This window comes from Pithys albifrons, chromosome 1 (assembly GCF_047495875.1).
Source record: "Pithys albifrons albifrons isolate INPA30051 chromosome 1, PitAlb_v1, whole genome shotgun sequence".
Classification (NCBI taxonomy): domain Eukaryota; kingdom Metazoa; phylum Chordata; class Aves; order Passeriformes; family Thamnophilidae; genus Pithys; species Pithys albifrons.
This window is the reverse complement of record NC_092458.1, coordinates 114,022,701-114,045,451: the sequence shown is the minus strand read 5'-3', so window position 1 is coordinate 114,045,451 and position 22,751 is coordinate 114,022,701. Positions and strand designations below refer to the sequence as shown.

The 22,751-nt window shown below is 39.0% G+C and overlaps 1 protein-coding gene across 4 annotated transcripts in view; it reads left to right on the top strand.

Annotated features, from left to right (window-relative positions):
• EPHA6 (EPH receptor A6) overlaps positions 1 to 22,751 on the top strand; it is a 410,680-nt gene that overhangs the window by 198,015 nt on the left and 189,914 nt on the right. For 3 of the 4 annotated variants that reach the window (XR_011698562.1, XM_071564170.1, XM_071564161.1), the window contains exons 4-5: positions 13,058 to 13,213; positions 22,377 to 22,712. Coding sequence is in view for 3 of the 4 variants with exons in the window: in XM_071564170.1 (XP_071420271.1) it covers positions 13,058 to 13,213; positions 22,377 to 22,712 (492 nt within the window). In the remaining variant the exon portion in view is untranslated. Of the gene's footprint in view, positions 1 to 13,057; positions 13,214 to 22,376; positions 22,713 to 22,751 lie in introns of those variants that run through there. The other variant, XM_071564178.1, reaches the window with a different exon arrangement.

The following is a 22,751-nucleotide window of genomic DNA, read 5'->3' as shown; positions in this document are numbered from 1 at the left end:
TTGGCTTTGATGACCCTTGTGGGTGCCTTACAATTCATCATGTCCTGTGGTTCTGAGAATGTGGCTTGAGGCCATTCCCTCTCATCCTGGGAGAAGAAACAACTCCCACCTGGCTACAGCCTCCTTCCAGGTAGTTGTAGAGAGCAATAAGGTCTCCCCACACCTCCTTTCTCCTTTTCTCCAGGCTAAACACCCTCAGCTCCCTCAGCTGCTCCTCACAGGACTTACTCTCCAGACATGTTTTTTTCTTCCCAAATACAATTAATGTATTTTTGTGCATTCCTTACAAAATGTCAGTACGGGATATATGTGGGGTATTATGCACCAATGCTCATAAAAACAGAATGAGTAGGGGAAAAAAGAAAACAAAAAAAGGCAGATTCTGGAATAATTGCAGAAGAAAAAAGCAGGAAAACCAGCTTGGGAGGTGAGTAAGATGATGATGGCAGAGAAGAAAAATTTTCAGTTCTTAGAAAGAAACCAGTAAGGAAGCACATAAGTCAAGGGATCCACTTTAAAATACATATTTGAAATAGATGTGGAAATTGTTAAGCAAACAAAAATATCTGTTATGCATGAAACCAGAATAGATTATCATAATGGTAGTTAGCATTGACTGTACAGTGAAATTAAATAACTACCTTATAACTAAAATGCTCTCTAAATGCTCTGCCAAAAGTATGACAAGTACTTGTCTGTTCTTCTAAAACTAAGCATGCAGATAAGAGGGGGTTTGTATAAGGAAAATGGAGATGGCAAGTGTAGTTACAATATTGTGGCTGAGTGTAACAGAACTGGCTGTCTCTCTCCAGCTTTCTATTAAAAATGAGTCTATAAAGTAAGAAATACATAATATAAAATATGCCAAATTGTACAGTCCATTGTTATTCTTTTGCTAAATACAGACCACTGGGTTTAACAGTTCAAAATCCTGAAAAGTAGCAGCAGTGCCTCCTCTGCTGTCAGGATTGTACTCCTAAATTTGAATTTATTTTTCTTTGGATATTATTTAATAGGTCTGGTCATCTGTCAAACATTTAAAATTATATATATATATACACATAATTTTCTGTCAGTTTTTTAAAGTGTCTGGTTGCCCTGAAATGTTACCAACCACACATCTTCATCTTAAAAAATTTAAATATTCTGCTTTCTGCATGAAAGTGTTTGACTCCTCATTTAAACAGCTACAGCCCTTCCTGGCCTCTGACCTGTGAGGGCCCTGCACCAGCATAATTAGCTGAGTGACCTTGTCTCTGCTAGAACATCTTGAATAAGTCCCATTGACCTCTCCACGTTTAAGGTTTGGGCTTTTTTGAGGATGGGCATAATGATATTTTCTTCATTTAGAAAGTGCTTATTGCTGTAGTGTGCACCCAGAATGACTGAAAATTAGAAATAAGCCTGCCTGGTTCTCCTTCAGCAAACCTGGGAAGCACTCAGATTTTAGGCAGAATTAATTTGTTTTCATAGTGATACTCACCTGTGTTCCTAAGCTGAAATTTCTCTATCAATACCAGAAGTCTCATTGGAGGGAGCATTTTTCATATCAACCTGATTATTCAAGAGTTCATATTAAATTCATGGTTCATCTCTGTGAGATTCCTATTAAATATCAGTATGTTCAGTAGAAATACTTAACTTTGATGCTTGTCATCAATCATGTGAAATATTCTAGACACAGAATTGAAGGTTTATCCCACAGAACTGCTTTGGTGAACACAAATTAGAAACCCTGTTCTGCTAAAGGGCACCTTCATGATTTCTCTTTTATTAAAGAGGGGTTGGATTTGCATCATCACAGGATTTATTCGTGTCTTACAAAGTGTCTTGGTTTGAACCCATAACACAAGGCCAATGCTCAGAGCTCTCCTTCAGTTTTCCAAGGCATTGCCTAAATATTGAAATCCCCATAAATCCAAATGCTGGAGTGGTGAGGGATTTGGAGAGGTTGGCAATGCTTAGTTATGAAATTTTAAAAAATTCAAGACTGTTGTGGTCAAGACTACTGGGCAATTTTTCTGACTTCCCTCCGTTTAATTGTTTATGTGTGTAAATACATATAAAACCCCAGAACACCAAAGCAGAAATGCATCCACCCCCTGTACAGATCATTCTGCCGTGTGAAGGAGCAATTTTCTGCTGAATTCCCTCCCTTTAACTTTAAAAAAATAGCAAAGAAAAAATATGTGCATCCCTGTACAGACCATTCCAATGTGTCACTGAGCTGAAAAACTCCAATTGACCAAAGGTTTGTATTAATTTTATCATTTCTGTTCATCTCTCTGTACTACACTCTGCCATTGCACATAATACTACTCTTAATTTCTAAGTTTTACTTTATGATTTATACAAAAGTAAAATATTAGAGCATGGTAGATTTTTATTTGGTTTGGGGTTTTTTTTTAATTATTGTTTCCAACAAAACAGCTTTGTGCTGTTTGCTTACCTGTCATTCATTGACAGGACAAGTTTGCAGTTCTTGCCTAAATCTAAGGCTTCACTTAAACTTTGGTTTTGGCTTTTCTGCAGTCAGGGCTCCTGCTGCAGAGAGAGCAACATGCAGAAATTGCAGTGGGGACACTCAGAGCCAATCAGTACAAATGTAAATACCATTCAGTAGTTATTATAATTTGGGGCTAAGTACTGCAAGTGGTTCTACATTGTGTGCTCAGGAAAGGGAAAGGGAAACCTGAATGGGTTAATTACAGAATTTTATGTGTTTCTTCCATGGCAAAATTGGCTGGAACTAAGACACAGGAAAACTAATTGTTATTAAGGTGAGAAACAAATGAGTGTAGCTGCTCATGTCCTGATCATTAGCTGTAATTAAGGAACAGTTTTCTGAAAGATGGACAGTAATGTTTGTTAACACAAAACCAAAGAGCTTTTGTGTAGAAATCACTGGGAGTCTGAGCAGTGAAGTTTCTGAGAGCAGAATCTGTCATTGAACCTCCCTGTGTTTTACAGGAAGACATCACTTGTGTGGTAAATAAATTTCAAAAGCAGAAAAAACCAAACCCTTCAGTTCTTTTCTTCTAAAATATCATCTGCTTGTACTAGATATGGACATAAACTGGATATTAAAATGGATGGAGAAATTATAGTAGTATTATAATAATATATGCTTTTAGTTTATAGTATAATTATAGTATAAATATATGAAGTTATATGGTCTAATGGATGAACTGCAAGTTGATGAGCTTTATTAAAATCCTGTGCTGCACTGACAGCCACTTTGGTGATCAGGATTTGATACTGAGCATGTTGCTGACATGAACCAGAGAACCTCAGAATCATCAAGGTTGAGTTTGACTTTATGGAGAAATACCACATTGTGTTACTCTGTGTCTTACAATAATGGTAGAATAGAATAAAATTATGTGGGTTTTAGTACAGTAATGTAGGAGGTACAAAGATGGGTTTGAAATAATTTTTAATGGTCAAGATTATTTTCCTGTGAGCTTGGGAATATTCAGATATAATACAAAAGAAAACAATATTTGGTTCTCACAGAAGCACAAGAACTTCATTTTCCCTGTTACTGAATATGGTAAATCAGAACTAGATTTACTTTGAGAATCACTAATCATGTTTGGTGTGTTTGAAAATCAAGCTTGTGAGTTTTTCTACAAACACACCTAAAAGGATTCTGTTTCAAAGGCCAAATGCCTGAATTTGTAAGAACCTTTCAGGATTTTTTGCATCAGGAATTGCACACCCATACAAGTACCTATCAGGTTTGGGGCATTTATATATTGCCCATAATTACAGTAATTGTGTCTGTGTGCCCAAACTCCTGACTTGTACATGCAAATAAATAAATTAATCACACATAGAGATCTATAGTTGAATGTGCCATCTTGGTAACATCATTAAAAATGTAAGCATAATTCTAAGCTTATCCTTTTAAATATTGGATTATTTAAAGTATTTCTTAAAGTGGGTTAAATTGCATTCTCATTGTTGTTATTTTTTGCTAATTATAATAATGTAAGAGAGACAGTTACGCAAATTAAAAAACCCAGGACTGCACAGCTTTAGCTGCTCTGTTATAAAAGCAGTTGGGCTTGTGGAAGCAGTGAACCTAAAACAACTTTAGATTGAGATCTTAAATCATTAAAACCCACAACGTTATAGTGAGGCCATAACAAGAAACGATATCCTTGTAAACAGTGACTGCACTTTTCCTCACATTTTTATTGTTAAAAACTGCCTGTAAGAATATTGCATTCCTTCAAGGTGTGCCTTCTCCAGAAAGCTGCTCTGCAGTTTGCAACAAAACAAACTAAAGAATTGCTATCATAGGAATTAATTAATCCAGGCTTAGTTTGTTATGGACAGAGAGAAGGGCATCTGCACATTCAAATGGTCTGGTTTTCCACACAAAAAAGAGATTTATGATCATCTACTGAACTCCGCATGGAGTTGAAAACGGAAAGGTTTTGCTTATGGGGGAAGAAAAAAATGTGAGAGGGATAAGAGAGAAACATGAGTTGATGACATCAGCAGGAAGAGTCACAAGCATGTAATAACAATTGATAAAGGCTGTAACATGAGTGGCAAACTGCTCTCTGTAGATCAGCAAGTTTTGTACATGTATCTGGTATCAAAGCACTTTATATGTTGTTCATGTATCTGATAGGAAGCACTTGGAATCTTTCTAATAGTGGGAGGTCTTTTTCTGGCATTTAGTTATTATGTTCAGACCAAGAGATGATGTTTTTATAACTCTTATCACCACTCTGAGAGAGGCCTTTTTAAACATTCCTGTAGAAAAAAAAAAACTTTTTGGAAACCAACACCACACTGGCCAATACCTGAACATATGTATGATACCAGGGAAAACCTTGCAAACACTCTGACAGATGCTTGAACTAGGCAACAAAGCTAACCATGCAATTCTGAAATGGGAGATCTATAATTTTACAATTATTATGATAAAAGATGGGGAAGAAAGGAAGAAAAAGAGGAGATTGTATCTTCAATAGCTTCAACCATTTATTCAGCCCCTGTGCCAGCTCCAGCAGGGCAGAGCAAATCGTCTGTTCATGACAGAGACAAAAATGGGCAGAATAGAAATACAGAAATGCTGCTTTCACATTGGTGATACAGAGTTAGATAATGTGTAGAAGGAATTAGCCATAAAATGGGTCTGATATCTGCAGATATCTTGCAGAAAGAATTATTTGGTAATCTCCAGCTGTACGTGGGAGCATAAATGAGTCTCTGAAAAGAGAAGCTTTCATGGCCTTTCAAGTTGGTCACTAATTCCTCTTGAAATGATACAGAGGAATTCCAGCAAACACAGGTTGCTTCTGCAATTATAATAAATTCTGTTTCTTATTGCTGCGTTCACTACAGTGTTGAGGAACTTATCACACTCCTGCCTTATCCCTTTCCCCCAAAAAACTCCCCAAAAAAACTAGTAACTTTTGCCATCTTTCCAGCACTGCATTGCCCCGAAGTGTTCTCGGGATTACATTTCTCCTTTTCTAGTTAAGGATGATTGCTGGAGGTACTGGGGATTGCTGCTTGGAGGTGCAATGATCTTTTCCTTCCACTCAACTCCTGCAGACCTTCCCGATTCCAGGAGGATGCACCAGCATATTGCAGGGAATTATTTCCTTTCTTTCTGACTGCTGTCACGATTCTTGCTTACCATTACTATAGTGTGCCTTAATTAGCCTGACTGATTTCCTGTGTTCCAATCTCTTCCTAAAACACGGGGATGTTCCTTTAAAAATTATGCAGTGTAGAAAGTACTGTTTATGCCATCTCCTTTCAAGGTTTATGAAATCTGTCTAGTTGTGGATTTTCCATGGGCTCTGTCCATAAAATAATAGCAGAAGGAAGGACTGATTTGGGTGTGGAGCAGGGAATTTGAACATGTCTAGTTCGTGCTTTAAACAATATTGGGGATTTCAGAGTCAGCAGCACAGCGAAATAAGTGAAAAATAGTGGCTCTTCCAGGAGGTGCATTCTTTGTTTTTGTCTCTCTCGCATCACTAACAAAGCACCAGTTTTCCATCCATTTCTGTGAGACATTTTGACTTTCCGTCCTTCCCAATCCCACAAATGTAACTGCAGTGTTTTCATCTCAGCTGCCTTTGCATTACTGGGGCTTTGCACATCACAGAGACCATTTCAAGACAGTGCCAGGTGAGGACCTTGCAGCAGCAGAGCCCCTGCCAGGAGCTGCTGAGAGACCACCACCAACTACAGAAACCAGGGACCAGATTCTTTACTAACTAACAAGAGGTCCTTACAGCATATTTAGGGGCGTGGGATTTTATTTCATGGAGGAACTAGTGAGATTTGGTGGTCCTGCTTGAAAATGTCGAGCCGAGGTTTGCAGATGTCACGTGTGGGTTTTTCCAGCTGTCCCTTGTGCTGGTGCAGCCTCTGTGCAGTGAAGAACTGGAGTCTTCCCATTCTCCTGGTTTTCACCCAGGCAGCCTTTCTAGTGGCACAGATGCCAAATACAAGTGTGATTCCCTCTGTTGTGTTTAACCACGTTAAATCATGTGTTAAATCACTGACACATCTTTACCAGTCAGAAGATATTCACTAATTTCTCATCTAAGGGACACAAAAGCTGCTTTTGTTTTCGTTTCAGCCTGGGTTGGGGTTCCCTGTTGGGGCTTACACAGACACACAGGAAAGGACTTGAGAAAACGAAGCTGTGCAGTCACCTCTGGATATCAGACACACCATCCTTGGGAAGGTGTATCTCAGCTAAACACACACAACACTGCAATAAACTGCAATAGAACAACCTTTGCTGAAAGAATAACTTTTGACTCATCAGTGCAGTTTATAAAACAAGTTTAAGGGATATTTTAAAAGGTTGCAGACCCTCTGTACAGCTTTGTAGCCTGTGTGTGAACAGCTTTATTTTTAATGGTATGGTCTTCATCTGTACTTTCAGTGCTTGATATTTTCAATCAAATAGAACTCTTTGCAGTTGCTTTTAATTTTGCTAATTTTGTATTCATTCATGCTGGAACATTCTTACCTGTTGTAGTAGTGAGTATTATTCACTGTGTTAGTTTCAGAACAAAATAATTCAGGTAGTTCTAAGAATTAAGTGAAAACAATTTTATCAGCATTGAAAATATTTTCCATCTCTTTCTTTGAGTATGCATTTAGAATTATATTTTTAAATTCTGGTCAATATATGGAAATATTTAGGATGGGGGCTTGTGGGGGGGGGTGAGTTTTAAGTCCTCATCACTGTCTAGAACTGCCTGAAGGGAAGTTCTGGCCAGGTGGGGGTTGGTCTCTTCTCCCAGGCACTCAGCAATAGGACAAGGGGGCACGATGGGCTCAAGCTCTGCCAGGGGAAATTGAAGTTGGAGAGCAGAAGGCAATTCTTTGCAGAGAGAGTGCTCAGGCATTGGAATGGGCTGCCCAGAGAGGGGATGGATTCCCCATCCCTGGAGGTTTTTCAGCTGAGATTGGCCATGGCACTGAGTGCCACGATCTGGTAAAGGGACTGGAGCTGGACCAAGGGTTGGACTTGATGATGTCAGAGGTCTTTTCCAACCCAATCCATTCTATGATTCTATATTTTTAAAGCGAAGATGCCAATATAAAATATGCACCTACAGGAAAAAAATCCGTAAATAAGGTGACAAATACAATGGGTAGGCAATGTATGAAAGTGATTCACAAAAGAAAGGGGCACGAGTTACATTAATTATTGCTCCACTGTCACTTGGCTCTGTCTTGCTTGTGGATGGAGGGGAAGGCAGAATACAGATGAACACCCTTCCTCCTGATCCCTGAGAATCCTTCCCTTCCTGAACAGGGACAGTCTGCAGCAGCACTGTGAGAATCTGCTGAAGGCAGTGAGTGATTACTGCTCTGTGTGGGGCAGGGAAAGTGGAATTAGGTGGTACATTTTCACACCACAAAAGCTATTTGGGTCACCGCAGAGGCAAACAAGGTGTTTCACTTTGTTGTTCTCAGAAGCTTTAGTTGCCAGCTTAGAGGCTGTTGAGGAGTAGCTGACAAAGCACCTTCAGAAGGGCACAATAGTAGCACTATTGGTAGCACTGATAGTACAGACCCAGCTCTGTGATGCACTCTTGAATCGTATCTGGTATGACTGGCAGTGACAGAATTTATATCATTGACTGTCTTGTCTGTGTGTATTTTTTGGATAAACCTCATGTTCTTTAAAATCATGCTGTGTGACCTGAATAATTGCTCAATAATTGCATTGAAACTCGTGCTTTATACAGAGAAAAACTGCATTGATGTGAGCTGAAAATACTGTGTATGCCCTTTGTCATTTCTTCTAATCATTTTCATAAACAACCTTAATAGAGTATTGAAAATGGGAACAACAGAAAATGTCACTAGAGTAAAAAAAAGGAATTAACATAAAGAACATTTAATTTCATTTACCTGTCTTTGTGGTGTAGTTACATTTGAAAAAGCAGCCTTGTACCTGCCCCTTACTCCTCTCCAAAGTCAAGGGTGTGAGGAATCTGTTCTCCAAATCAAAGAACAGGAACATTGGAGAAGCAAGAGAAGAGATTCACTGGAGCATATAAACAAACACAGGTGCATTTAAGTCCATCTCAAAACATCCAGAAATGAAATCCATCAAATTTATCACAAACAGAAAAGGAAAATCAGTCTGTTGTCCCCTCAAAGTGGGGTCATGCTGTCACTAAAGTTTCCTAGGGGTGCCACTTGTCCCTTCCTTAGCACCTGTAGGAATTAATCAAGCCAGAGCCTTAATTTCTTAAATACAGGATGTCTTTTATTTTTGTGCCTACAACTAACCAGTGTGTTCCATTGTTTCCAACCTATATGGCTGACCTTTCTCCAGTGGGTGCCCCATGTTTGTGGCAGTTCATCCTGAACAATCGCACTGTCAGTTTGAACCTGAATATAACAAGAGTTATGTGAGAAAGAAGAGACTTGAGATTATTTATCCAGATAGTACTGAAAATCAAATGTTGTCTTCATGGCATTGTTGTTCTACTTCTTGACTTTGGGATTGTATTCTGCCTTTTGTGACAAACAATGTGCTTATTTTCTTACATTCTTTTCTCTTCATCTTTTCTATATATTACTTTGTTCTTTCCCAGACACTTTTACTAAAATATAAATTGTTTAATATCATAGTTCTTTATTTCTGCACATGGATAGAAGAGAATGGGCCTGAATCGATTGCCCTTATCACATTCTGATCAGATACCAGAGGGGTAAGAGGACTTTGAAACTGAAATCATTGTATATTAACAGAACATAACAAATATGAAAGCTCTCAGTCTCAGAGTGCATTAGTGGATTCAGTAAGCAATTAAAAAAAAAACACATGAGGTGGAAAGGCATAACAAATGATGTGATTCAGAGAGATTAAAACAGCTCTTCCACAGCTACTGATGGTTGCCATTCATTGTAACTGACAACAGAGCTTCTCTGCTTTAATTTGATTGATGACAAGCTATAAAAAATCCATTTTCATGAGCAATGATTCCCACACACAGCCCAGCAGTGTCAGACACACCTCAGAGCTGCTCCTCAGGTTTCCTTTGGGCTCCCCTCACCTCAGGTAACTGTAGAGAGAATCCAGGTGGGAACATGAAATAACTGAAACCTGCAATCAGCTCCTTTCTCTCACAGTGAAATGCTCCCACAGAGAAGGGAAAATGCTACTTTATTTTTATAAAAAATAAAATAGTAACAAGCTTTATGGCCACTAAGATGACCACCACGTTTGCATTTTTGTGTCTACACATCCATTAAATAAGGACAATTATATTAATTACAAAACTTCTGTCGTTTGAAAGCCTCATAGTCTCACCCTAAAAAGGCTGCAGCAAAGCACATTTATAGATATTTTATCTTTTATGAAGCCAATTAAATCATCAGAGCTTCTCTGCATGATCTCTTGCATGCCACTGGAGAAAACCTTAGTGTCTTCCAATTGTTCATTCAGGTACCCTGCTAATTACTCAGCCATTAAGACAATATATTATCTTCCCCCAGGCTTGACAGAAGTCAAATTTCATACAGTTCCCATAATTAGTAACTCACAAAGTCACTTCTGTTACATAACATTGGGGAAAAGAAGGTGCTTCCCAGTGATTTGGGAGGCAGGAAAAGATACTCTGTGGTAACACAGATACAAACAAACTTTAGGGGTTTTTCAGCAGTCATCATTAGAAACTTTTTCAAATCTCAGCTTTTCATAGTTTAAATTTTAGTTTACACTCACATATGCATAAATAATTTGTGAAAATGACATGCAAAACTATCAGCTGAGTGAAGAAAATGGTACGAGAAACACTTTGAAAATACTGATTTATCAACCCATAAAAAAACAAACTTTTCACTTACTTGTAACACATTAGTGCAGGACACAGTTTTGCAAGGCAGAGATAGTTTTTTTCCCTCTCCTAATACAAAAATGCAGCCCATTTATAATTAAACTTTTGGGTTTCTGATTTGCCCATCAGGCAGTTTGTGCACCACGTAATTTTGTGTTGCTGAAGCTGCCACAGGAGAATAAAGAAATAATAAGCTGGGCAAAGTCAGAGGAACTTGTTTAACATCAGGCATGTAAGAAAACCTTGCAGATTTTCTATGGAAAATCGTAAAATTAGCAATTATTGTGGTTAATTGTGCCACTGAAACAGAATAATTGCTAGCAGAGTCCAAGCTTGGCTGTGTCCAGCAGCTGAAGGGCTGTATTTCAGACTTGGGCTGCAAATTCATTGGTTTGGATAGTTTATTTTCTTTCCCCTTGCCTGTTGGCAATCAGCACTGAGTTACCCAGAGGGGTGAGTTATCCCAAGGCTGGGATCATTTGAGGGTCTTCAGCTTGTGTTCTTTTATCTTGCTTTTGAAGGGCTGCTTTTTATTTACAAGTACCCAATAATCAGGATTGTGGGATTCTACATTTGAGTGGGGAGTGGGTTGTCAAGAGCTTTGTAAAGCTCTCTGTTGAAAAGCTTCCCTGAAATCTTCCTATGCCACAGAATTTCTAGTACATACTTGGCTTAAAGGATAAATGTGCTTGAGTTGACTTCAAAAGAAGTAAAATGATCTACTTATTAATCCATTATTTCCCCCCACCTTCTCCTCAAGTATAAATGTGCTTTTTTAGAAGACACTTTCCATGTTAAAAACATAATTGCTTTAAATACAATAGAAAATGCAATTTCAGAATAAAGCATCTATTTTTTTAAATTGTAAATAAGTCTCATCCTTGAGTTTTATTCTGGAATACTGAACTGCTTGAAGTTCAGGCAAAATGTTGCTCTTGAACAAGAATGCTGTTTCTTTTGATCCAAAGTGACATGTCATTTGGGGGGACAAAAGAGAAGAAGGATTTCAGAATGGACAGACATGAATTTTAGCAGTAACAAGGATTTTAAAGAGTACTCATTTTGCTTTGACAGAAACTGTAGCCTGGAACTGCCAACTCCCTTCCTTCCTCCCTTCTTTCCTCCCTTCTTTCCTCCCTTCTTTCCTCCCTTCTTTCCTCCCTTCTATCCTCCCTTCTTTCCTCCCTTCTTTCCTCCCTTCCTTCCTCCCTTCTTTCCTCCCTTCCTTCCTCCCTTCCTTCCCTCCCTTCTCTCACTTCCCCTCTGTTCCCTCCTCCCTTCCCTTCTCCCAACAAAACTCAGAGGAATCAGTGCCTTCCTCCATGCCCCAAACCTGCTGTCTTTCCAATCAGTGGAAAATCACCTCTCCCTATAATCACAATTGTGTCAGACCTGTAGCCTGCTTTCAAGGAGAAAACCCCTGCTGTTCCCACCCCTCTCATCTTTAACACCAGAAATACTTCTCTTCTTTTATTATTTTTTTTCCCTAAGGCAGTGCCAGCAGGGCAGGATTCCTCCCCAGTGTCTATTCAGCAAAGTCAGAACAACACCCTGGGAGAACTGCTGAAATTGTTGGGTCCAAATTAAGCTCTTAAAATGAGATTTCAAAAATTGGCTCTCAGGATTCTGAGAGGCAATCAAGTGCTATCATCATCTTCAGTGTCACCTCGCTTCGTTCAGCCACTACTGAAACTGCTTTTGTAGCAAGAGAGGCCTTTGGAATCAGAAGAAAAACTGATCAGTGTCTGTGTTTCTCTGAGTTAATGCTTTTTAATAACTCCATTAATATGAAGTGACACTGCATCCATCAAATGCATATTTTGGAGTACTTTTTAAAAACGCCTAAATTTAATTGCAAGAGATGGAAAAACTGTCTTGTTCCTCTAGCAATGTAAAGATAACCGTCCTGAATATGTTAAAGAAGAAGTCCTATGGATCTTAGAAATTGGATTTACAGCAGTGGTTCCCTTTGTACTGCTGAGGAGTCAGAATGGAAAGGAGTCTGTGCAATCTGTGTGTGTTGGAGTTGCTCTTTCATCTGTTCTGTTCTCATGTTGGGAAGGCAGCAGACAAGTGCAATCCATGCTGGCATGAGGACATGTGGGAGCTGGCAGGAGAGAGAAAGAAGCTCTGTCTAAATGTGTGTGATGCAGCCTGAGTGAGGATGGCTTTAAAACAATATTTCAGAAGGCACACCCAGCAGGTTTGGGATAACACTGATTTGAGTGACTTGTTTCTGCTTTCAAGGCCAGCAAAAAGGGAATGGGAGGCTGTGCTGTCCCTGTGTGGGGATGTCATCCTTGAATCCTCAAGGCATTGTGAGGGTAAATATATAAACTAGGAAATAAAGAAGCCATGTAATGGCCCTGTCAGATAAGGAGTTATCTCACTCTTTCTTGTTAACATATGGACCCTACATAAAACATGATGAGCTTTAGTTCAGTGATATTAGTGAAGTTGTCTGGATACCATTTCAAGCAAGTGAGGACTGCCTGTAAATTGGGACTCAGTCTCCTTTAATGCCTCCCCAACAGATACCAAGAATTATATTCTTTTAAGTCCATGTACCAAAAGAAAAACTGTGAACAAATCATCATATTTATCTAGATTGACAAGAAGGAAGGAGCACTGTAACTGCATGGAACACATTTTCCTTACAACCCAAACTTGCTTCTGCTAATGAAACCTCTTTTCTCCTTTTGCAGCTTGCAGGCCTGGATTCTACAAAGCCTTTGCTGGAAATGTGAAGTGCTCCAAGTGTCCTCCCCACAGTCTGACTCACACAGAAGCCACCTCTGTGTGCCAGTGTGAGAAAGGTTACTTCAGGGCTGAGAAGGACCCACCAACCATGGCATGTACCCGTAAGTCTGAGCAGTGCCAGTGCCTGCAGCTCTCCTCTTGCCTCCTTGGTTTGATTTTGCATCTTCTAAGATGACAGCTTGGTACATTTGGTGAAGAATTCCACTCAAGTGAACCAAAAAGGAAATTTTTTTAATTCAAAATTCAAGCAGCATATTTTTGCTTAGTCTGGATAATTTTAAAAATACCCATATTTCTTAGTTTGATGATCTTTTTAGTTTATAATTCTGAGACATAACACAAGGAGGGTGATCACTGTCATATAGATAACAGCATGGTGTTTTAACTACCAATATGTATCTTAAATACTTGAAAATGTGGCAGTACAAAAACTTACAAAAAATTGGAGTCATGCAAAGGAAAACACTGCTATGGCACGCTCTGCTGTCTCCTCAGATTTAAATGAAAAGCACAAGACAAATATAACCCCAACACGATTGAATTAAAACTAAAAGCTCTAAAAAAGACAAGAAAATAAGTTTTTAAAAAGGAGGGAAATATTTATCTAATCATAAGGAGCTATAATTAAAAACCCTTGCATATCACCTTCTTTTACCCTTATGCAACTGCGATAATGAAAATTCATTAGATTTTTTGATAAATTTTAAAACAGGTGATTAACCTAAATACATGCTTAACCTAAATTGTCATTAAGATAAAAGTGATGCCCTGCAATCTAGGGCCAGAAATTCTGAGATGTTTGTTGCTTTGATCAATGTGCTTATGTCTAGGAACATAAAACACAAGTTTTCTTTTTACTTAATAAAATATTTCTGATAGATTCCCATTCATGATTCATGGCTCACTGGCATTCACTTATTGATTGTAACACAACTGTATCTGTTTAATCTCAAAACTGGGAACAAACAGCAGCATTTAACAATCTGTGGGTGAAATAATATATTTACACATAATAGGCAATCAAAATTAAAATTGCCTATTTAGCAAAGGTGTTTAAAGGCTGCAAAATCCTCTAATATATATAAAATATATCCTCTGATATATATAAAGTACTCAGTTTTCTGTATAACACTTTGTTAGCTCTTTTGGTGGGGGATTTGATCTCAGTGCATTTTGTGCACTAAAAAAATGAACATGTTAAATGCATGAAGCATTTTAACAGACATAAAAGAGTTTAAGAGATAAAACCACAAACCCAAAGTGCTGTTGCAATCACCATCAGTGCACAGCCATAATTTTGGTGTTTTGCACTGGGTAAGGTGGCACCATGAAATAACAACTGAGCTGACAGAACTGAACCCCTTCCTCTGCTCAGGCTGATCTTTCCCAATGGGCAAATTGGGAATACAGCAGGTAATTTGGAGCTGATTTACAAAAGCATTCTGTAATCCTGAGGTTATTATACAGATCAAGGCATTGTCCAGCCACTAATGGGGGTGATGGGCACTAAAACTGCCATTTTTCAGGTTGAAGGCACTAAGCAAAAATTTTTCTAGTCCAACCCTAAGGTTTTCAGCTTGGAAAAGGTAATTCCACCCTCCAGCTGCCTAAGAGTCCAGGGATAAATCTGTGCATGAAATATGTGAGGAAATAAACAGTGTTTTCTGGAGTTCCCACAGGAAAATGGTGATTACAAATAATTCCACTCCAATCAGCGCCCCAAGCACAGCCCATTAAAAAGTTACTGACAGAACTAACACATCCCAGGCATTCTTGGCAGTTCCATGCTCAGAAAGACAGTTTCACTCATACATTATGCAGATGCAGCTCCATATTATTTATAAGTCATTGATTTTTCATCTCTGAAAGACAGTTCTTTGAAAACAATTACTCCTCCATGGCATTATGTTTCCATAATTATCTTTCAGAGGACAGTTTTAGGCCCTGATACCCACTGGTATTGATAGGTTAGGAGAGCCCTGTGGCTTCAGGGAGCAGCTGCTCCAACACCCTGGTGCTTTCTCAACTAAAATGAGTGTAGGGAGCTGCTGTGGCTGAAAACTCCATGGGAAGACTTGCCAGACCTCTCCAGGTGGCAGAAAAACATCTGAGAGTGTGGAGGCGAGGAAGAAACCAATCACACAGGGGAATCAGTGCCCCATCTCACCTCAAATAAAGGAGAGAGTGAACCACCTTCTCCTTTGTGCCTTGCTCCTGCTTCAGTGCCACCAGGCATTGTGTCCCATTGAGCCCAGACTCCAGGTACCAGCACTGCAGGCACTGTCACAGCAGATGTGTTTGCCTTACACCTGCAGTGATGGTTCTGTCACTAACTGGCAGCTCTGCAAGTGCCACTGAACCTCCCTGACAGGCAACCTGTGTGCTTTGGGTTCTTACCTTCTTGAACATCATCAGTAATGAAGGGTCTACAGGCCAAATTAATCCCTGAGTGGTACCTTTAGCCCCACTGCTTGCAAATTATGCTCTCAATTATTAAAATTATGTTTCTGTCACAAATACAACCTCGCTGCCTTTGGTGGATCTGTGCAGATGTAGCTCATTTAAATTAAATAAACAAAGATACAGATACAAGTGGAGTTTGGAGTGTGCCTTCCAAACTGCCACACTTTGCTGTAATAAAAGTTGAAAAGTTGGGGAAAAAAATAAGGAAATTTGACTTAATAGATAAATAGAGAGAAAATGCTGTACAGTAAGAAAATGCCCTTTCTACATAACCACTTTTGGGGCAGATCTGTATTTTTCATGTTCCTTTTAAATTTATATCCTGACATCTGAGACGTGACATAAGAAATAGAATTTTTTCTTTTAAAAATGAGAATGATTCTTAAATTAAACCCAGAATGAATAGTGGATTCCACTGACAAGTTTCTTCATATTCAGACCTTGTGACTGCCTGTATTGATGCCTTCCCCAAGTCCTGCAAAGCAATATGCCAAAGAGTCTCTCTCTCTCTTTTCATTCCTGTAGAGGGTTAGGCAGTATTCCTTACTCCAAAACTTTTCCTCAGTTCTGGGAAAGTTGCATATGCAGCATTATGGGGGGAAAAAAGCCCACTTTGATTCAAGAGACTATGAAATCAAGAGTTTCCCTTCTAGCATCCCTTCTAGCTCATTTTTTCAGGATGAGCTTCAAACCCACTTTGATCAATTCTGTGAAAGTGCACACTGTATGTTTTTCCAAAATTATTCCCATTTTTACTGCATGTAGCTGCATTTTGTGAAAGAAGAGTGTGCACTTTGCAGAAAACCAGAATACAAATCCATTTTCAATAAGAGGAATGAAAAATACATTAGAATACATTGTTAATATTTTCCTCCCAGGCTCTTTTCATTTGATTGGCACTTCTTTTCAATCTCTTTCTTCTCATTGTGTTTCTTTGCCATATGCAGGTGCTCTATCAGTGATCTCTCTGCATACACAGTGAGCAACAAATAGCATCATATCTAATCCTCTGTCTGATTACTCTGTACATAAAGTCTAACATTCCACACTATAAAGTAATTGGATGAATTGATCCATCTTTTCAAGGTCAGGCAGGCTCATATTGGTTGTCTGAGTCTGAAAGCTTCTCTTTTCCTGTTGTGCTTAAACAACTTGAAACCAACAAACTTATGCTGTTCAATAACCTCTACCACAAACTCTGTCATGTTTTTAAGAGTCAGTGTGGTATTTCAGCAGCAAAATCAAGCAACCCACTTTAAGTCTTTGACTCTACTGCTTCTCTTGGTTTTACATATATATATATTTTATATGTTTATGCACTTGTTTGCAGTCTGTCCTTATGCTCACACTTGGGTATTGGTTTGCAGTCAGTGGCTTCCATTCTTCTTGCTGCTCTCACAGGAAAGGAATAAGTGATTCTGAAAAGGGAAAAATAGAGTTCTGCATCAAGTGACACTTCTTACCTATACGACAGTATATCTGTATGTCAGACAGCAATAATGAACACAAGGGGCACAGACAGATGCTGGGTCTCAGCATTTTAAGGGGATGGTTCATCTTTGCCCTTCTGCTGTAAATTCAGTACTCAAATAACACCAAATTCTAAGAGTCAAATAAACACACATTTCCAGGAGTCCAAGAATGTATAATGGGCAGTTTTCACTTAGAAACCAACATTTTTTTCTCTCTCTCATGTATAGAATAATGTTAGACTCCTCCACAGAGAGAGCAGCAACACTCCTTACAGTGTAATTTGTAAATGAAGCAAAGGCTGTTGCTCCCACTCTGGCTGAGCTCCCTCCAAGCAGAAGAGCTGCCTGTTTTTTCACTGCTCATCCATCTGAACTGTTTCATTCTTTTGCATAAAATCCAAAGTCACGGGTTTTGCTGCCTTATTTCCAGCAATATACTTGTTTTCCTTAGAAACCAGTGTAAGGAAATCCCTGAGAGCTTTGCACACAGATGTCTGCAGGAGGGTTATTGCTGCCAGGTTTTTCCAATGTGTCAAATAATCTTTGTATAATTTATAAATGATAACAAAGCAATCAGGCCACATTCATAAAAGCCCAGTGACACATAATTTAGCTGAATCTGAGGATTAGAATTAATTGTCTCTCTTTGTTCCAAGTTCTAAATCTTAGTAAATGATTCACTGCGTGTCATTACAGCTTAATATTTGCATGAAATCGCAGTTTAACTGGCATAATTTAACAGCAATTAAAAAGCTATTTAATTGTCATGCAAATTGGCATGAGAGGCCTTGAGTATGGAGTGTGTTTGAGGGTTTTTCTGCGTTTGCAAGAGGACAGTCATATACTTGCAGACACCTCTCACATAATTGATGGTGGTTTTCCTCTTCACTGAAATGGGAATGAATAATCATATATAAGGATAAAGTCCCAAGTCATGACTATAACAACCATCACACTCCAGTACAAATGAAAAATATTTTTAAGTGTATTTTATTACTTCTTCTGCAGATGTCATCTGAGAGAAAATTAGAATTCAAAAAGCCAGACAAAACTCACCTGTTGCCCAGATTCACAATAACTCCTGCTTGGGCATGCCAAAATTGATGAAATAACATTAAAACAATCCCACTGAGCTTTGATGACCCATTGTCACAATATCCACAGTTAAGTAAGATACCAGTAAGTTATGTATCTGTAGTATGTAAGATTAAATCTAAGCCAGTTGTAAAACATTGACTCCAATCCTTCAAGCAATTACACACATGCTTAGTTTTAAGTACTTGAGTATTACCAATTATTTCAAGGGGATTACTGATCCACTTTAAGTTATGCACATATGGAAGTGTGATTAAGGCTCATCCTCCATATTCCTAAAACTCCTCAATGGTTTTAACAGTGGGAGTTTGTTAAGACCAGTCATTACTTAATTCTCACAGCATGGCTTTAGAGGAAACATAATTATTCCTGTCTTCTGAAGATGAATAATAAGAACTGAAGCTGAAATAATTTGCGCTGGGCTTCGGTTTACATTTAGCACGAGGTCACAAAGATCAGGAGAGAAAAACTCTCAATATTCCCTGGCACCATAAAATTGCAAACTTTCATCCTATGAGTCCCAGAAATAACAATCTTCAGTACAAATGAGCCACATAGTTCAGTTGAATATTCCTTGAGATGCTGAAAAACCACAGGTGTTTACTGTCAGGGACTTTTCTGGCTATTGAACTCTGGACAGACACATAAATTAATGACCACTCATAAATTCAAAAGATTTTAGACCTTCTTGTCCACTAAAAAAAAAATGCAATGGAGTGTAACACCTCCAGATATTTTAATTACCAAGTGCTTGAAATCCAGCAGCTAACCCATCCTTTAATTTAGACCAAAATAATTATAATGAAGACATAGCCTCAGTTATTAAAAGTTACAAATAAATACCAGAAAGAAAAAAGCAACTGAACTGTAGTTCACGGAAAAGCTTCATGTTTTTTCAGTTCACATTATCCTTCCCACACCATGCAAATTTTTTTCTTTATAAGCATTTCAGCTCTAGTACCCACATTTATGCCATGTAAGTAAATAAATAACATCACTTAAAATTAAAAATGTTGGTGAATAATGACTTTTTCTCTGCAACTGTTATTGGCTCTTTCCTTCATTAAAGTCAGTATTCATTCTTGCTGATGGTAGGACTGTGTAGATCTTTGATGTTATATGGTTTATTAGTAAAATGTAAGATATAGTAATATTTTCTGTTATAGTGTTCAGGGTCATCTTTGATAATTAAAAACTTTAATATATGGATTTCATTCAGTTGTAGGTGCATATTTCAGAACCACTTGTGGAGTTGATTGTCAAATAAACAGCTAAAAGTTTGATGATCAAATCAGTGTATCAGTGCTGTAGCAATTTCAGATCTTAAGGAGGAAGAAAGAATTGAATGATTAGAAAAAAGTGTAGTATGTTCTAAATTATTTTTGTTCAGAGATTTGAGATCCTGATTTGTGTGTGAAATGTCAGGAGGAGCTTTGATATTTTTGGTTTCCTTCCTAAAGCAAAGGTCTGACCAGTTTTCTGACCATCTTTTAGGCACAAGGTCTTGTCCTCATGCTTCAGGTTGTAGATCTGGAATTTACAATTGCATTGATCAATATTTTGGTTTCTTTATTTAGTTTATCTCATTGTCCCAAAGTTTTATAAAGCATATTGTATGTTAATCCTCTGACTCTCTCATCTTTATTGAACCACTCAGTTTGTTGAGTGAAATACACTCTGTGGAAGAATTAGCTGATGTCATTTAAAATGTTTCTTTAGTCTTTCATTCTGCTGAAGAGAATCTGCAGTAGTGACAAGCTCACTCAAAGCTTGGCCAGTGTCTCAACCAAAACTTTATGCTTTAGTCCTGTTGGCAGGTTGCATAAATCATCCAAAACTGAAAGTTTTCAAAGCTCTGACAAGCATTGGCCAAGCAATGCAAGTGCATTGTGATTTTGTTGAGGGTTGGGAATGTAATGCTTGTTCAGCTCTTTCAGCTCAGAAAACCCAGAGGTTGGCAGTTGAATTTACTACAGTCCTTTCACATACATCAAAATCTAGAGTATAAGGCCTTGCATTTTTCCAAATCTGTGTTTCCTACATAATTTTTATTGGCACATTTTGGAATTATCTACAAATTGTTTTTGAAGTGCTTGGTTGGCACATGTTAAGTGGAAGAAGAAAAATACAGTAAGAAATGGAGATGATTATTCAGACATCCTTTAACAATTTCTGCCTTTCCTTCACCCCTTCATTAACCATTATCTGGTTAAGTTCTCCCATCAGACTGAGGAAGCTGATAGAGAATCACAGCATTATAGACTCATTCAGGCTGGAAAGACCTCCCAGATCATGGAGTCCAACCTTTGAGCAAACATCACCTTGTCAGCTAATCCACAGCACTCAGTGCCACATCCAGTCATTTCTTGAACACTCCCTGGGAATTCAGTTGCACCACCTCCCTGGGCAGTCTGCTCCAATGCCTCACCACCCTTTCCATGAAGAGATTCTTGCTGATGTCCAGCCTGAGCCTGCCCTGGTGCAGCTTCAGGCTGGTTCCTTTTGTCCTGTCCCTTATTACCTGGGAGTAGAGTCCAACCCTCACCTGGCCACAACCTCCTTTCAGGGAGTTGTGGAGAGCAATAAATTCTTCCCTGAGCCTCCTTTTCTCCAGGTTAAACACCCCCAGCTCCCTCAGCTGCTCCCCATAACTCTTGTGCTCCAGACCCTTCCCCAGCTCCGTTCCCTTCTCTGGACATGTTCCAGCCCCTCAATGTCTTTCTTGGAGTGAGGGGCCCAGACCTACACACAGGATTTGAGGGGTGGCCTCACTGTGTACAGGGGTACAATCTCTATCAATCTATACAAAGCCCCAGATGATTTTCATGAGCTCCTACACAGCAAGTCAGCAAACAGCTTAAGACTCATTGGACACATTCTGACTGTTGTGGGATCCATGGGAAACGGGTCCCCTGTGGTTCAGCTGCCAATCCACAGGCAGCTTTGCCACCTGCCTGTTCAGTGAGAGATTCCTTGCCCTCTGCCTGCTGCAACCATCTTTGCATTGCTCCCTGCAGTCTGAAGAAATTACTTTTTCTCCTGCTTTGAGGTCATCCTTTTAGACCTTTAACTTGCAAGCTTGATGTCTTCACTGTTATACTGATGCTGATGAGGTGCCAGGTGGGAAAATAAAAAACTTGTAAAGTGTCTCTTGTGCCTAATAGTCTTGGCCTGTTGCCACCTTGCTCTGTAAATGAACATCAGCAAGGAAATCCCTGGGGATAAGCAGTGAAGGAGAGGAAAAAACATCTGGCACTGCAGAAATAATACAAACAACTTCACGTCTTGTACTTATGCCAACGCTGGTATTTATTTATTATGCAATTTGTATCTGAGAAAGTATCACAGATTTTAAGAATCAGAAAAGCCTAAGTTTCTAGACATGAGGATATAAATTTTGTGGTTAAAGCTCTACCCCATTACACCACAGCATCAAGAGATATTTAATACAAACCTGTGTTATCAAGTCTAGCTTTGACATTCCCAAGTCATTTTTGTGTTGCCTTAAATTATTTCTGAATTAATTTAATTTATTTAGATTATTCAGCTTTTTATGATCTCATCAATTTATTATTCCTGCTTAATTTTCAGGGATTGTATTTAGATAATTCTTTATTTTTACTTTGTTATCAAAACTGTGAGAAGTATGAGTGCGATTTGTGTCAGTAAAACAAATGGGTTATTGGGGCTCCTATAGTGACATCAGAAAAAACACATGGCCAGCCAATTAAACAAAAATTTCAACTTACACCCGCATGGAGAGATAAAAAGGGTAGTGTTAAATCACTTTATCTCCTATAACTTTGTTAAGGACCACACGAATTGTAACAAGAAGTTTGAAGAGTTATTAAACTTTCCCCCATCTAAGGGGAACAGAATTTCTGGTGGGGTTATCACTGGGGTTGTAAAAGTAACTTAGCTATAGTGGTATATGTTAAACTGCTTAACAATGTACTTAGAATGTTTATGCATGGTAGAATGAATATGTATGTAGAGACTAAATAAATGTCAGAGTTACTCTGTGTTCGGGGAGCAATGGCCAGCAATGCTTGTGTCCATCCTACCCAGCATGCTGAAATTGCATTTATAATGTCATAAACTTTAATTGAAAACCTACAAAGTTGAGACTTTGTTTCTCACAAAAACGTAACTCTTGTGTCTTTTATCTGCAAGTAATTGCCTAGAAACTCATACGTTTTATTTTCATTTGGCTTTTTTCCTCCCTTCTCTGCAGGGCCACCTTCTGCCCCAAGGAACGTGGTTTTCAACATCAACGACACGGCTCTGATGCTGGAGTGGAGCCCCCCGAGCGACACGGGCGGGAGGAAGGACCTCACCTACAGTGTGATCTGCAAGAAGTGCGGCTCGGACGCCAAGCAGTGCGAGCTGTGCGGGGGCAGCCTGCGCTTCGTGCCGCGCCACACGGGGCTCGTCAACTCCTCCGTCACCGTGCTCGACTTCGTGGCACACGTCAACTACACCTTCGAAATCGAAGCCACCAACGGCGTGTCGGAGCTGAGCTTCTCCCCCAAGCAGTTCACGGCCATCACAGTCACCACAGACCAAGATGGTAAGTGCCCTATTGGCGCGCCCCTCTCGCCTGGGCGCT